Source organism: Rhipicephalus microplus, chromosome 5 (assembly GCF_043290135.1).
Source record: "Rhipicephalus microplus isolate Deutch F79 chromosome 5, USDA_Rmic, whole genome shotgun sequence".
Taxonomy (NCBI): domain Eukaryota; kingdom Metazoa; phylum Arthropoda; class Arachnida; order Ixodida; family Ixodidae; genus Rhipicephalus; species Rhipicephalus microplus.
The window spans coordinates 58,528,892-58,545,296 of record NC_134704.1 but is presented as its reverse complement, the minus strand read 5'-3'; the positions used below and the strand labels follow the sequence as shown (position 1 = coordinate 58,545,296).

General features: G+C 48.3%; 1 protein-coding gene across 1 annotated transcript; it reads right to left on the bottom strand.

The window, feature by feature from the left end:
* Nucleotides 1-166: 166 nt before the first annotated feature.
* LOC119173851 (putative phosphorylase b kinase regulatory subunit alpha) lies at nucleotides 167-13,337 on the bottom strand. The gene is made up of 5 exons (XM_075895537.1): nucleotides 10,545-13,337; nucleotides 7,091-8,485; nucleotides 5,291-5,545; nucleotides 4,713-4,919; nucleotides 167-1,596 (listed from the first exon to the last, which is right to left on the bottom strand). The coding sequence occupies exons 1-5, from the start codon at nucleotides 11,859-11,861 to the stop codon at nucleotides 1,237-1,239; spliced, it is 3,534 nt and encodes a 1,177-aa protein (XP_075751652.1). The 5' UTR covers nucleotides 11,862-13,337; the 3' UTR covers nucleotides 167-1,236.
* Nucleotides 13,338-16,405: the final 3,068 nt, after the last annotated feature.

Below are 16,405 nucleotides of genomic sequence, written 5' to 3'. Positions count from 1 at the left end.
ATTGCATGCACCCCCCTTTGAGGTTACTAGCCCCCCCCCCCCTCTCCACCCCATGCACACGCCTAGACAATAATGACGTTTATTCTGACGCTCGGAGGGTGTTCTGGTAATAGACCACCTTTAAAATGATGGGGGAATCAGTTTGCGTTAATAACAATAATAATAATAATAATAATACCAACAAGTGATTTATTTCAGACACAAAGCGAGTCTTGGATGACAAGGCGCAAGGCATAACATTGTCTGCCTGACTATAGGCCTTGCCACACCGACAATTAATGTAGCAAACTAAAGAGATGCGGAACAACCAACCACACAATGACACAGGCAAAGGAGGCAATGAACGCAACAAGGTCCGAACCGATGGAAAAGCAATGCATCTGCCCGGAAGACGCCCCTACACTTGCCAAGACACCTAACGCAAAGAGATGCAAACGTGACGATGCAGCGGACCACCAGGAGGGCTTCATCACTCAGCTCGTCCAGACTCCGCGTCGTGACCTGAGCGCGCTTCGGTGTCCACCATCCCCGCGGCGCGGCGCCCTAGTCGCCAAGGTACCACAGCGGGCTCCGGTGACGATGCTCTTGTCGAATGGTGCCGTGGCCCTGGCGCCGCCGCTATCAGGAGTCGCACCATATTTCGCGACGGCGTCGGGGCGGTGGCCAACGCGGCTCACGAAACTGTCACCAAATTGAGTATCTACGGGGTACGAATTATCATAAGCCGGGGTTATATAGCAGATACCGACATGCAGTGGGTCTTGTCAACCTTGTACACATTTTCGGGTGTGTGAAATTGCGATTATCTGGCACCGGGGCAAAATAATTGAGGAGGGGAAATAAAAGCATTTTCCGATCGTTGTAGTGGTGACTCGTGAATTCCTTAAAAAGAATGTATGAACGGTCAAAAGGCGAAACGTGCCCTAAGAGGGGAACCCATTGCAAAGTCGGCCCCATACATGGGTAAATAGGGGGGGGGGGGGGTTGCTGCGACCAGCGATTTCCTATGATCCCCCCCCCCCCCCCCCCTAAAGGTTAACCCTGCGGCACGCTTATGGTGACGGGTGTTGAACTACGACCCCAATAGCAGAGGCCCTTTAAGTTGCTGAAAAAGCGCAGGTTCGTTGTAGTGATCAATATCGATGAAAGAGCTTCATCAATTCGGGCTCAAAGGCGCAGCTGGTATACGAAAAAACAAAAACAAAAAAACACGGCGGGTCTGGCGAGCTTGAGGTGCTACGATGGCATGCAATCGAGCGCGGTGATCTGGATGTCGGGCATCGTGTGGGCGACAGCCCGGAGCAGGTAGCTCATCGTGCCGTAGCACCCACTGGGAGCCGAGTCGTAGAAGTGCTGGCAGATACCAACGGCCGTCTGGCAAGGCGCTACGGGAGGGCCGCTGGAGCCCGTCGCGCAACAAAGCGTCGCATCGCCGTTGCAGTGGAGTTGGTCCTCGAGGAATAAGCCGTGCGCTCGTTGCACCACGGATTCGACGTCGATGGGCACCTTGAAGTCGCCCACCACGTCGTTTTCCACGACCAGGCTGAACACCATGAGCGCCTCGACTAGCAGCTGCCGGTACTCGGGCTCCGGAACCTGCGCGAGTGCATTGTCACAATTTTTTTCTCGATTTTTTTTTCGAGTCGTGTTCGTGTATAGAACGGCTAATTTCAGCAGCTAATGATTCAAAGTGAAGGCGTGTAAATATTGTAGTATCACACAGGAGGTTAAAGCACGGAAAACTTTCGGGGTACGTTAGAAACCCGTCAACTCTCCCCTAGTTATAGATTCTGTGGTCAAACGATATTTCTTCGTTTATGTTTGGATGTGGAAACCGACCGTCGGCGTTGATAGGAATGGTACAGGAAAGTCAACGCCATAGCAGACCCACAACGTTCACTAAAGCTCCACAAAACAAAGTGTGGGGCGACCACGAATTATGGGTATTCCTGGGGACACAAGGCTCTACAATACACTTCCAAGAAATCGTCAAGTAAATTTTGTCAGCGATACGTCCTTGTTGTGTGACGTGAAAAGAGTGGGCCCACTTAGCAGAAAAAATTAAGTGTGAAGAGAAAATGTAGCGGGAAGTGACGATGCGCATTCATCCGTGAGAGCTTTTGTGATGCAACGTGATTTCAATTATAAAGCACAGTTGAAAGTCCAGTGTTCTTTCATGTGTAACGCCTTCTTGTGTACTTCCAAGGCCACTGGATGAAAGTTTGTGTATTCGCTGGTGCCCCGGTTTAAAAACAGCCATAGAGGTTGCTTCAAGACACGAATGACGCGGAGGCGCAGAAATTTGTCGCGCGCTTCGAGTGGTTAATTTTCCTTCTCGTTTCGCCTAAACTGCGCGCCGGAAGCCACGCCGAAGAGGCGACAAGAAGTCATGTCCATGCGTCAGTGCGCGTCATGACCTTGAGCTCTTAATCAGCCAATGGTCATTCCCGTGTGCTTTTGGGTACTCGACGCAGTTGATCATATTCAATTTCAATTTTATTTTTCCAGTTTATACATGCTGGATGGTTCCGTTGGGTTAAAAGCTACATAAGTAACTTGATGAGACCAAACGACCAGACTATACTAAATTATACAGGGCAGTAACGACTAACAGTTCCATGCATTGGTGAGCAAACCAACAATTGATTGATTGATTTGATTTGTGAGGTTTAACGTCCCAAAACCACCATATTATTATGAGAGACGCCGTAGCGGAGGGCTCCGGAAATTTCGACCACCTGGGGTTGTTTAACGTGCACCCAAATCTGAGCACACGGGTTTACAACATTTCCGCCTCCATCGGAAATGCAGCCGGGATTTGATCCCGCGACCTGCGGGACACCAGCCGAGTACCTTAGCCACTATACTACCGTGGCGGGGTGTAAAATAATTTAAATTGAATATCATAATTACTTATACATAGGGACGACAACTGCACAAGAAAAAAAAGGAAGTGATATAAAATAAATACACGCGCATAAAAAGGGGAAAAATGTTACGTACAATAAAATTTTACATAGCAATAAGCAATAAACATAAATGATGACAGTACAAAAGAATGCCACTGTATTATTATTGCATTACTAGCTTAGAACACTGAATGAACATTCAACAAATAACGCAGAACGCCACAAGTAATTGATGTAATCATAATAACTACGTTAAAAAACGACATAATTTACGATTCAATTGCACAGGATGTCACGGTATGTGACATTACATGTGAACTAAATATATACACAAGTCTTTTTTATTAAGCATATGAATTTCTTCATATCTATTTAAAGTAAATGGCAGAGTATATACCAACGATTGCTGTTTATAATGCGTCCTGAAATATGGAACTGACCATGTTTCAGGGTCGGTTCCGTATGATGTCATTTATCAAAAGATGGACGAACGATTTATAGCTGCATGATTTTTCCGCGTGCTGGGCTGGGATGTTTGGCTCATGTGTTGGCTCACACGCCAGGGTAGTATCGGTACTATTTTTCGACCACGTTCAAAGCATGTTGCACGACCACTTAGTAAACGGCACCGATGGCCAAGAGGAGTACATCCGTCGGCAACCTTCACAGTAAAATGACTCACACTTATTTCTTTTGCACCTCAATCTGCTCATTGTGATGGCTGTAACTTCACTTGAACGAACTTCAAGGGACTCCAGGTAAAAGTTTTTATAGCCAAAGCTTGCTGAACTGAAATAGCTATGCTGAAACGTATTATATCAGAGGCTAAGAAAACATCAGCCGTGAAAGTGCAGTTTCACTCCCTTTTATATGTAGCTCGAATAATGTGAATTTGAACGTGAATTTCTGCGTATTTAGTATTTAACGAAAAATTTTGTAATCTTTTGCAGCCCTTGTGCGCTAATACTTTAGTGTTCTTGAATTGAATGGATGTGGCCAAGCTCTCATAGGCGGTGAAATACTGCGCTTTTGTAAAGAGAGGTATTCATTGGCCCCATTCTCGCTGTTTTGCTGTGGCCGGTGGCCGCACCCATGGCCGCACCGCTCGCCGCGTCATTTGGCATGACGTCAGTGGAGGAGCCAGTGAAACCGCATTGCAACCGAGTTTCCAGTTTAGAGTCAGCGTTTTGTGAATCTGTGTCCGTGTCCGCGTTCAGTCACGCTGTTCAAATTTAGGTAACACTAAAAGAGCCGGCATTGCTCGGTGGGAATGGTCGGCAGATGGAAATTGAGTGGAACAGACTGAAAGAAACCAGGCTTCGTCGTCGGAACGAATTTCATGGCGCTCTCATATAGAATGCGATACCGACTGATGTGAAAGAGGCCAGAAAATTTTTCAGCGGCCATGAAGCATGCACTTCATGCGAACTTTCTAAGTAATACGACTGTATAGTCAGTTAGTGTTATTACTATTATTATGATTATTATTATTCTACTGCTAATATTATTCGGTGCTGTAAGTAGCTATGTTCTGCGCTGTTTCTTTAAAATTCAATCATGTGTTCTTTTTCTTTTGTTTTTCTATTTTTAAACATTGTATCCAGCTTGATGTCCTTTGTCGCTGTGTAACCGCTTGCGCAAGTATGTAGGTATGTCACACAATAGGTCCCTCTACTAGCCCGTTAGGCTATGGGACCAAACAAGTGTTTGCGAAGTTTTTTGTTACATGGATGTGAAAGTTACAATAAAAAAAACGAGTGGAGGCAGCGAGCCGAGGAGACAGAGGAAAAACGAGCCGCTCACCTTGTTCAGCATCTCTTCGACGCGTAGCGCGAACTTGATCTCGCCCGCCGTCATCTCTTTCGTGAGGGCTACGGGCAGGCAGTATCCGCGCACCCACACACCCGGGCAGCGCTCCAGGATGCCCCACACTTGGCCGTAGAAACCCACGGGCACTCGGTTCAGTGTGCCGTCCAGTCGACGGCGACGCATCCACAGACCTTGTGTCACCTGCATAAGACGGGTCCAGATATTAGGAAAAGTTTTCGTTATGCCCTTTCACCGTTTCTTTTTACACGATGTGGCTCGAGCATATGTGTTCTCTGGCTCGACTCTAAACTGCGCCAAGAAGAGACGCAGCACCAGCCAAGAAGGCCACGTTAAGGCCACCTACAAGATGGACCAGCTTCGCGTTTAATTACATGGCTATACTTGTGATAGATATGTGGGGCTTAACGTGGAAGACTCCGAAAATTTCGACCACTAGGTGTTCTTTAGCGTGCACCCAAGTCTGAGCACACAGTCCCACAGAAATATTCTAAACTTGATAATTTTCTCTGCATTTTGCGTTTGAGGAGGCAGCAGCTGTAACATCGTCTTACCTGTGGCGCCACGGTGAGAGACATAGCCTCTTCTGTTTCCAAATGCAAGAGCTTCTCAGCCTCACTGCCCCTAATGGGGAAAGTGCCGGGTGTGAAGCCCGGGAGCGACGAGAGTACGCGAGACGTATCCATCTCCGTGCCGTTTATGATGTTCATCAGTAGCGACTGCATGTCAAACGGGCTCAAATTCAGCAGCGCGTCCACAGCTTCCGAAGCGCCGAGCCTGGAGTTGCGACCAAGCTCCCATGCCATCACCTGCACGTTGCAACGCATACAAACGTGTCTGCTAGGCGGAATAGTCTTTGTTTGCGACAGGACGATTGTTTTCTACAACGTCAAAGCATTTCATTCAAGGCTTGCGGTATCCTGCATGCCGATATACATGTCCATGTACAGCTTTCACGTTGAACTGTTAAAAAAAAAATATTCGACAGAACCTACTAACCATGGGAATCGATGTTACGCGAAACCCTGCGGAGGGAAAGTGACCGTGGTGTAATTTTTTTTAATTGATCGAAGAATTTGTGCCATGATGGCAACAGCAACACGAGCATTACTAACACAAGAAGCGGTAAGCTGACCATGGTGCTTGTGTTTGCCATGGTAGAGCTGGATAGTTCTACGTACACAAACTTCATTTGATGACGCTTAAACTACAATCGACATTAAGCCGATGTGAAGTCTGGATCATTTGAGTTCGTGGGTACTGTTCACGATTTAAAATTAGATAGCCGATACTACAACCCCATTTAAGGTTTAAAGCAGTTCCGATGCCTGGCGTGGCTCTGCGGTAGAATACCTGACTTCCCCGCAGAACGCTTGTGTTTGATTCCTGCTGGGACTCTGATATTCATTCTTTGCATTCGTCGTATCAACGTTGTATATGTTGGCTTTTCTTAACGCTCTCACCCTTATATTATCACTGTTTGTTCCAGCCGTTCCTGGGTAAATTTCTACGCCATGGCCCATGGTATACGTGCCACTAGAGGACAGTGACGATGGTGTGCATCCCAGGTGTACGACTCATAGCTGCGCCACTGGTTGGTTGTTTGGTTTATGTTGTTTCACAAAAACTACCGCCGCGGCTAGGATAATTTTTACTATCATCGGATTGACATCGGTTGCACAGTACGCAAGTCTCTAGCATTTCGCATCAACTTGTGTATATAAAGGTCAGGGTGCGGGGAGCGGTGTTCAACCGCCTCCCACGACTCAGAAAAATCACGAACGTAAAAAAGTCAGCTTCAGCTTCTCTCCCGCTCCCCCTCTCTCCCCCTAAGAAAAAAAAAGTTATGGCTGTTCCTCTGTTCGCTTCCATTGAAATGCGACCGCCGCGGCAGGAATCGAACACGTGCCTTTCGGGTCGCCGGTCAAGCACCTAAACCACTGAGCCACTGTGGCGACTGCACGTACGTTCTTTGCAGATATATCAAATCTGTATACTTTAGGCTGTTAAGCATGGTTATGTCAAACTTGAATTCGTAAATATACGTTCTGGTTAAATTCTCTTGGTGCATGCACGAGAAACGAACGACGCGAGAGATCATGTTGTCCGTTTCTCCGTTTATCCCTGTTTGCGTTTTTTGTGTCCGTGTTTGCTATGAATCACTTGCCCAATGTACTGTACTAATTTACTGTATAGCCAAATTTGCTGTCCTAATGTCATACTCTTGCAACTGAGTTCGACAATGCCCACGCACATTTGTAATTTCATGGCCTAGTGTTCTGCTCGTCACTCGCTGCTAAATCACTAAAAGCCACAGGTTTATCGCATCTGCGATACCGCACGATGCCACTAACCTGAATGATGGGCCCTATGCGGAGACGCTGCATCTCGCGGAAGAGACCCGGGTTGGTGCGTATGAATAGGGCCAAGTACGCGAGGATCTCCTGGGTCAGCATGGCCGTGCTCTGGTCGCCCTTGTGCACCCGCATGATTATGGCGCGCAAGTCCTTGGTGGACAGTGGTCGCGTGATGACCTCCTCGTTGTTCGGCGGCATGCCGACGGTCACCTGCTTCTGTCGCACTAGCAGGTCCGTGACGCTCTTAGCCAGGTCCTCGACTCGCTTGCCGAGAGAACTGGCGAAGTGTCGCACGAGCCCCCACTGGTGTTCCTCGCAGGCGCGCTCATAAAACTCCTCGAACAGCGCGCGCACCGTGATCACGGTGTGCGGCTTGCCCAGGCCGGTGTCCCAGTTGAGGCCCTTTCGCAGGGCCAGATAGTGAAGGATGTCACCCTGTTCCTCGAGGGATTCGGTCTCGCGCAGTGTGTTCACCAGCTCCTCTTCGGCCACTTTATCAAGCGGGAGCTCGGCAGCGGCGTCGACAAGTGGTGCCTGGATTGGGATCGACAGTCGGCGCTCTTCGTCTACAGAGCTGCGGCGGGACATCAAGGGCGTGGACATCTCTGAGGCGTGGCTGGACGAGAACATCCCGACTGCTTGCGCGCCATCGGCTATCACGCTTTCCTGAACCGGTATTGAACGACTGCGCTTGATAATGCCGGCAACGGCGATCTTCCGGCGTGTGCCATCACTCGACGCACCAGAGAGAACCTGCTTCGGCATCACCCCTGCGCGGAGAAGGGCGGCGTTGGTAATCGTCTTGTCCAGGTAATCCTGGACGGAGGCATCTAGTTTGTCGGCGTCTCCGTCTTCGTAGTTGCACAGGAAATCCAGACTGGCCATGCATGATGTGTTCAAGAAGTCGTCCAGGGTACCCAAGCAAACGCGCGTCCCGTTGATGTAACCGGAGGCGAGTTTCTTAATGGCGTTACGCAGTGATGGTGGCGGCTTGTTATGCACGAGGTGCCGTTGTTTCAGTATCACTACCATGGTGGGCCGTCCCTGAATGTGCCACTGGGTACGCAGCACGGCAAGGTCCGAACGCAGCGTGCTGACGAACAGGTCAACGTCGTTGACGAGGTGAAACACCCCACTGTCTAGGTTTTGCGGCGTGAATACAAATAGGTGGTCCTGAAGCGTGTAGATCTTGCTGGTGGCTAGAAGGCCTACGTCGGTGCTAAAGCGGCCAGACAGACCCATCTTTCGGTTTTTACCGAGGTGCGAGTACAGTTGCCCGAGCACCCGCCCCGGTAGCACTTCGATCGGTTGTACTTCGGTCAATTTTTGTATGTCAGGATACACCTCGGCGAAACAATCGCGCAAGGCAGAGGTCTCGGCCAAAAGAACGACCTGTGGATGTAAAACAGCGCTTTTATTTTCTTTCCCTTGTGTTTATATGGCAAAACGAAGTATGCTTATGCCAGCGGCACCAACGGCAGACTTCTAATAATACACAAAAATGCTAACCACGCGGCACCGCGGATACCGCGAGTAGCCGTCAGCCGAACAGAATTGTTATAAGCATACCATGCCACTACCGCGGGCAAGCATGATGGAACCAAAAATAATTACGCTAGTTAGATGATGTCTAGTGTAAAATTCGAACTATATATATTGCTTACACGGTAGATGTTCATCAAAGCTGTACATGACAAGGCTGCTGTTGAAAAAAAGTAGCGCTAATCGTTACAAGAAGGGTCGATACATGGGCCAACCATTGCGTGCAGTGTCTGGCACCAGCCGCACGCTCCTTCAGAATTATCCGCTTCTTTCACTGTTGATTTCCTCTTCCCCCTCCTCCTATATATGAACATGGTGACAGAAGTTAACCAGCTCTCACATCAGCTCATCAGACGGGGAGAAGATATCTACACAAGCGAAATTAGACTCCAGCGCAATGCTGCAGGACAATGACGAGCCTTTAAGCAGAGCTTCACGCTGTACCTCAAGGCAATGAAAACAGTCATTTGTGTTGCAAGTGGCGCTATGAACTTTATGAAATGAACTGCGGACAGATAAAATCTGAATTCAATTATGCTCATGTCAAACTTCTCGTAGCGCGTTTCTTAATAAATCACAATGAACTGCCCTTGCTACAAGTCTTCAGAACTCGAACGTAACGGGGCTAAGAGCAGTTCGACAGCTTCGTCACTGATTTGAAACTGAAAACCGTGACTCTATCCGGAAATGAGCGAAAAAAGGATTATCCACGACCAGATTGTCTGTGACATATATGCCACTAAAAAGCTCATGCAGGCATCATCAAGTTCAACGATCCTACACTGGAGAATGTTGAAAAGGTGTGTCAAGCCAATGAAGCCACAGTAATTCAAATGCATGCATTCAAAGGGAAGCTGAAGGGATTTTAGAATTGAATCAAACTTCGTGTTTAAGAAGGACCAACATTATTGATGACGATGTCATAATTGTTTTCGCAGTTGTAGCAGCAGGAGCTTTAGAACAGGTGAAATAAAAGCTTGTTTTGCTCCGCACCCGCGAGCGCCCTGAAAGTGTAGGCGGGGAAACATACGTCATCCTCGTTTCCTCTTACTCAAAGTGTTCTTTCCTATCTTCAACCATGGCCTCCGTGACTAACCCATGACGTGCTGTTGCCAGATTTAATGGATGAGAAGACAATTTAGCAGTGCTGCTGTTGCAGATGACGCGTCATACCGATAATGACGTCACCGTGTTCGCTTGGAGTCTCAAGAAGCCCTGCGGCCACAGCCACTGTTTTTTCACCAAAACGTGATATTGGCGTTCACGTTTGAGAACTCTCACATCGCTTTTCTAATTAAGCAGGGATCAATCTGTCCTTACACGCTCCTAAGTCATTTTTTTAGGAAAGTGCTTCAGCTTCCCTTTAAAGAGGGCTTTTCAAACTGCAGTGGTTTTGCGCAGGCAGCAAAAGAATTCGCGCATCGCAACAATGCCTCTAACTCAAAGTTTGCTAAAGAAATACCTAAAAAATCTGTGGTACTGAAGTGCAGACATCTGCGAGCCCCCCCCCCCCCCCTAAAAAAAGCATGCTGAGTTTTGAAACAAGCACGCAGCAAGGGCAACCAGTTATATAAAGGCAGTTTGCAAAAAAAACAGCAAAGCATATATTTCCGGGCCCAGTAGTTAATAGCTTCGTGCAGCCACACTTATTATTGTACCCCTACGCTTATAGAGCTCAATTGATCCCCGTCAACTTAGTTTTATCATGCAGTGTTTTATCAGCCACTAAATTAAGTCATAATAAAACACTAATGAATCACCTTTAAAAATTATAAATACATACGAACGCGCTATTTACACGACTAAGTGTTCCTGTCAAGACCCCGAGAAATTCAAATGCAGTTGTATGAAAAGCGATGTAAAAAAACGGTGAATTTCGATGTAGGCCGCACTGCAGGCATACACGCACCTGTACGACGACGTCTGGCTGCTGGAGCATGCCTAGCCGGCGGTTCAGCGGATCCATCTCTCCTGGCGTGATGAGTTCTTCGCGCATGAGACGACCCACGATGTACAGAGACTCAGCCCATACGAACGGAATCTGGCCGATGGGCATGCGGGGTTGCGTGTCCGGCATCTCGTACTCCTTGTTGACTCTGTCGGCCTGCACGGCATACATCTCTGGCACGAGCCGTATCCCGTCGGCAGTCTTTATGATGACTCTCTCCAACATGTCACTGTACTCGTCCATGGTGGTGCGGTCACCGCGAAAGCAGGCCTCGATGACAAGGTAGCAGAAAAACAGCGGCCACTCGCACTCGATATTGTGGAACCCCTGCAGTTCCCAGCCCTCGTAGTACTGCCTCGTCTTGTCTTCGCGGGCGGTCTTGTATCCGTCGCGCAGAAAGCGCTTGCATCCGTATTGTCCTTGCAACTTGTCGACGATGGCGTGACGGGTGAGGTCGATCAGTTCTTGGTCGGTCACGGCGAAACCAGGGAAGCCGATGATCGAGATGAGGGCCGCGTCCACCTCCTTCGAGCTGGACTCCCGCGGAAGCATGGAGCTGAGCACAGCGTCGCACTCTTGCGCCTCGTCTGAGAGGACGTGGATGACGGACGACGGACCACCATAGCTCCCGAACAGGTTCAACTCGCTCATGGCCTCCATGGCAGCCTTGGCCATGCCAACGGAACTAGAGTTTAGCTCTCGTATGCCTCGGTTGGTCTTGTCGCCGCGCTCCCAGATTCCGTAGTCGGGAATACAGTAGGCACCCTCGAGATAGAACACGAGGTTCTGCACGAAGGCGACTTCATCGAGATCAAACACTATCTGCAAGCCGGAGGCGGTCATCTGGGCCATAATGAGAAGAAAGAGGGACGTCGCGTCGATCTGCAGGTGTCCCCACTCCTCGTCGCTACTGCAGGTTTCCTTGGTGACCGAGCTGTACTTGGCGTGCAGACAGTCCGTGGGGCTGTGCGTCTCCTTAAACTTTTCTAGCTTATCTTTCTGCTCCATCATGGCCCCGAGCAGACTTCGCATCAACTTGACGCAGCACTGCTCCAGTTCGTAAGTGCGGGCGCGGTCCTCGTCAAGCTCGGTCCTCTTGCGGTAGGCGAGCGCGAGGGCCCAGATTGACAAGACGGCGTACACGTTGTCGCGCACCCAGGCGTGGTGTTCGTATTTCTGCGATGGTATCAGGCCGGTCGCCGGATCTTGGTAGGCCAGCACGGTGTGGCTTAGCAGCCGGTAGTAATAAGTCAGCCGAGGACAACTCTGCGTTTCCATGGTAGCTGAAGAAAGCAAAACAAATTAGACGCATCACCATGGGCACGATACTTATTTTATTGAATTACTCTGCTAGACAACGGCAAATGGTTGTGGTATAAGAATAGCACGCCTGGTTTTGTTCCAGTATCGTAAGGTTGCCTCCCTCTACATGGCTTGCTTGACCGTTAGGACAACATGATGCGTTTCTTATAGTGCAACTTTATAGAACAATCAGATCTGAGAAGAAAGTATGATGTGGTGTTGCGGCTGTCCTGTATCGGTTTAGGTATCAACGACTGTGAGCTTATAGGGTGTAGTGCGGGGAAACTGATTGCGTAATCAGATCAGCAAAATAAAAAATCACTTTCTTCACATGGCTCAAACAGTAAATGCGATAGCAACAAATGTTAATGCTATACAAAGTAATGCTAGCAGCTAACTTTTTTGGCTCCGATCTTGCGAAACAGAAAACGCTATTTAAGCGAGTGCAACCGCTCAAGGGCGCACAGCATCTTTCGTGATGTCTGTCGTCTCAACGCTAAATAAGTGGGGAGAACCCAGCTTGCATACGAGTGGTCTACTAACGTCTGTCGAGATAGCGCTCGCGACGACTGAGGCCTTACCATCAAAGTTCGCCGTAGCTGCTCGAAAGACCGCGAACTTTGGTCATTAGAGTGCCGTCGCGAGCGCTTTTACTATCGCGTAGAAAATTTGGTGCGTGGGGCAATGTTATCGATGTGTATTTTACACGGAACATGGCGATGCCGGAAAAAGAAGAGACGCCGAGACTCTTCAAATAGTTATTTGCTATCACCATAAAACTTCCGATTCAGCTCCCGCAGATAATTTTTGTATGTGTGCCACTTCATTGTTCTTCAAGTCCGATCGCGTGCTCGTCCTCGTCGGTGATTCGACACAATGTACAACTTACTAATCAATGCATTATATATACTGTCAGCGATAACACTAGAAACCATGCTGCTGAAGAAACAAGCGCGTCACCTGAAATCATCAAGCGGACCAGTACTGAGAGCTCGTGTTTGGCTCGAATACCAATGTTGCTCTAACGGCAAATAGTTGTGGAGCTGAAGGAATTATCGAAGTTCGCAAATTACCTGCAGACATTTGCTAGCAGCACGGGATTCCGCTCGTCTACTGTACCAAAGCACGTGCAGTGTCACGATGTGACGCTATAAGATATGTTGAGACGTAAACCACATCCGCATTCGACATGAAGCAACATCCGATAGTGCTCAATCTGCACTGCTGGTTGTTACCCGAACCCACATAATGTGTAGCACGCTTTAACCGAGGATATCTTAAAGGACTGCGCAACTCTACAAGCCCGCCGCTAAGCTAGCATGACTTCACTGCGATTCGTCAAACCATAATGTGACCTGATGTAAACACTAAAGGATGTTAATCAGGGGACTTGATTAGATGCTGGTACATAGTGATATGTCACGCAAACAATAGCTTACTGAATGAAAAGTGTTTAACAATCACATCTGAATAACTTCTTCCAAAAAAAAAGGTGAACAACGTTGTCACAGACCATGCAAGCTTTGCCAGCACGTAATTCCATAAAAGCAGGCTGTGGAATAATAAATCTGATGGGTGGTTTTACTGGTCTTAATCTCTGAAGGCTAAACTTGAAGGGGCCTTGGAACAGTTTTTTTTTTCAGCATAGACAGAAAACGCTGCCGGTCAGTAGTCGAGGCTCCAGAGAACACGCGAGACACACATAATAGCGGAGCACGTGGTCTGAAATTCACAGCTCAATTTCCCAGTCAGCTATAAATTGTTTCTTCTTTCTACACGTGATGCCGCATTCCCTAATTCACGGCCATTGGCCGACTCGATTGATTGAAAACTTTATTGGACTATTTACAATGTGCTTTCGCTCGTTGGCCTCTGCCGCATGGTATATAACTGGTTGACTCGACCATCGTGGGCTGCATAGTTATTGCGCCTGTCGCGGGAGGCCGCCACACGTGCGCGCTCGCACGTTCGTGATCTCGCTGACGGTTAGCCCATAGAGAAACATACTACATAAAGAGCGGCCACTCGAGTCTTTTCTTGGCCGAGCAAGAAAGTGTCTGACCAACCGCTAGATGGCGTACCTACGCTCGCTTTTACTCCTTTGTCAAGACATGTAATAGCAGCCTCAGAAGGACAATAAAAACCAAAGTTTGACATCAATTTTTTGTTAATAAAAATTTTTATTGATTTGTGCGCTTTTTTATACCCGCTCTACATCATGTCCCGTTGAGGAAGTTCTTTGATTTACAACAAAAATTAGTAAATTCTGACTCAAAAGTGTTGACTTTATGCATTTGTTTTGCACAAAAGGTGCAACTTCATGTGGTTCAGATGTACATTGTACATGTATTCACTTCGTAAATAAATGAATTTGTAGAAGCATGGGTGGGTAGCCTTGTGGTGAAGGCACTCGCTTTTGGAGCATAAGGGCACGAATTCAAATCCCAGCCTCGGAAAGGAAAAAAAAATGTTATTTTATTTATGCTGAAGACATTATCGGGTCTGACCAGCCACTCGTGGTGTTGAAAGCAGCGCAGTAGCTTGGTCGCATGGCCCTACGGGAGTGTCTACTCTTCATGTAAGTATGTTTCTCTATGGTCAGCCGCCCGCAGAAAAAACAAAAGCGCTCAAGGCCATAACGCGCGCGTGACTACTACTCCGCCATGCCATCCCTCCCCGCTTAGCTTCCATGAAGCGCGTTTTTTGGAACGAGATAAGAGAGAACACAAGAGAGAACAGCGTGATACTCCTATCATACCTGGTTTCCTAAAAATCTTTGCGGCAGAGTCAATTCGTGAAACAACTTTTATAGTCAAGCCATTTGATGGTAACACGCAAAAATGTTGCAGGGCACCTTTAACAGATATGGATTCACCGGTTATACAAGTTTAGCCGAGAAATGATGTCAGAGTTCCTGTCAGAATTTACCAGGACATGCAAGTTTCAGACACAACACTAGCGACAGAAACGCGATTCGTTGTGGGAAGGCCAACTTCCCGAAACCTTCCAGAAGAGTTCGTGTTTCGGGGTTGAACTGGCGGCGACGACGACGAAAAAAGAACGATGGGCCGCAACACGCCGACGCTGCCGCTGGTGCCACCAACGACTTGGGTGCGGAGTGCCGAAAGAAGAACGTCCGCCTTGAACAACAGCACATCAACAACTCTCCGTTAAGACGGACGCTCTTCTCTCGGTGCCCCACGCCCGAGTCTTGGGTGGCACCGCCGTCAGCGTCGGTTGACGTGCTGCGGCCCATCGTTCTTTCTTCTTCCTCGGTGTCGCAACCAGCTCAAACCCGACCCAACACGCTTGACGTCATGAAAATGATCTAGCACTTTTGGATGGAGGATCTATGCAAGTTCTTTGTGGGTGGGATGAAGCACAGTTGCAGGCGAAGCTGGCATTTTTTTTAGGTAGTAAAGTATAGCAGTTCCCGCGTTATTGTGACACACTGTTGCAACCCCGTTCACCTGAAGATGAGATTTGGCTGTCGGTCTCACCTCGAAGGACAGGTGTCAGGAGCGACAAGAAGGAAAGCGGCCGGTAAGACTGGAAGAAGCCAGAACCGAGAGAGAACAGCCTGAAGCAATCGAACGACAGCTCGTGATATGGCACGCGACCTCGCTGCACGTGGGCTGGTGGTAATCGAGCGAACCGGTCATGCGCTCATCTTAAAAGAAAATGAAATTCCCGTGTCCCACGGGCCAAAATGACGACGTGATAAGAACTTCTCATCGGGAATGAAAGAATGTCGTGAAAAATTATAATGACTGTAAAGATTCCCTGACGGATGACTGGTAATTCAAATAAGCAAGTTAATTAACTACAGCATCTAGTAACGTAGGCCTGTAAAACGAGGTGAAATCCGCCCCCTATTGGGCCAGTCCCAAGTATTGGGTATGAGCCATTGTCGTATAACGACACACCGCAGTGGCCGACGCCAGATTAAGTTTGTCCACAAGTAACTGAGGGAGTGAATAACTTTATTCAGTTCCTGCTGGTTACCAGGCTGTTCGCAAGGCTATCTCTTAAAGGGTCCCTAAAACTCATTTTCAAGTAACCATGAAAGGAATTCACTGGAAGAGCTTATTGCCTCGAGAATTCAACGCCGCGAAAATTTTAAGAATCTGTCCAGTGCGAGTGGAGTTGCAAAGGTTTGTCGCATGCTGCAATTGCATTCTCTCGTCCCGAAGAAAGCGCTGGAAGCTAAGCAGGGGGGGGGGGGGGGGATGGAAGGGCCCAAGAAAAATAACACGCACGCCTCGCGACCTTGAGCGTTTTTTTTTCTTTTTTTCTTCGTATGCGTGGCTTTTTCAGTGTGATCGCGCGCACACGCATTCAAAGGTAGCGGCCTCCCGCGGTGATCTCTGCAACGAACGAGCGCGCCATGTTCAAATCATGCAATGGCTGATCGATGGGTCGTTGACGTGCGATTTTAGGGAACATAACGCGATTTGTCGTGATGAGAAAGCAACTTTTAGCTGACTTTGATAATTTATTTCCAGGCCACGTGCTGTGCT

Excerpts from the sequence above, each read along its gene's own strand:
- LOC119173851 (XM_075895537.1), bottom strand. The coding sequence starts at position 11,861 with ATGGAAACGCAGAGTTGTCCTCGGCTGACTTATTACTACCGGCTGCTA. Across the intron at positions 8,486-10,544 it reads AGCCAGACGTCGTCGTACAG|GTCGTTCTTTTGGCCGAGAC; the intron begins GTGCGTGTATGC and ends TTACATCCACAG. Across the intron at positions 5,546-7,090 it reads GCATAGGGCCCATCATTCAG|GTGATGGCATGGGAGCTTGG; the intron begins GTTAGTGGCATC and ends TGCAACGTGCAG.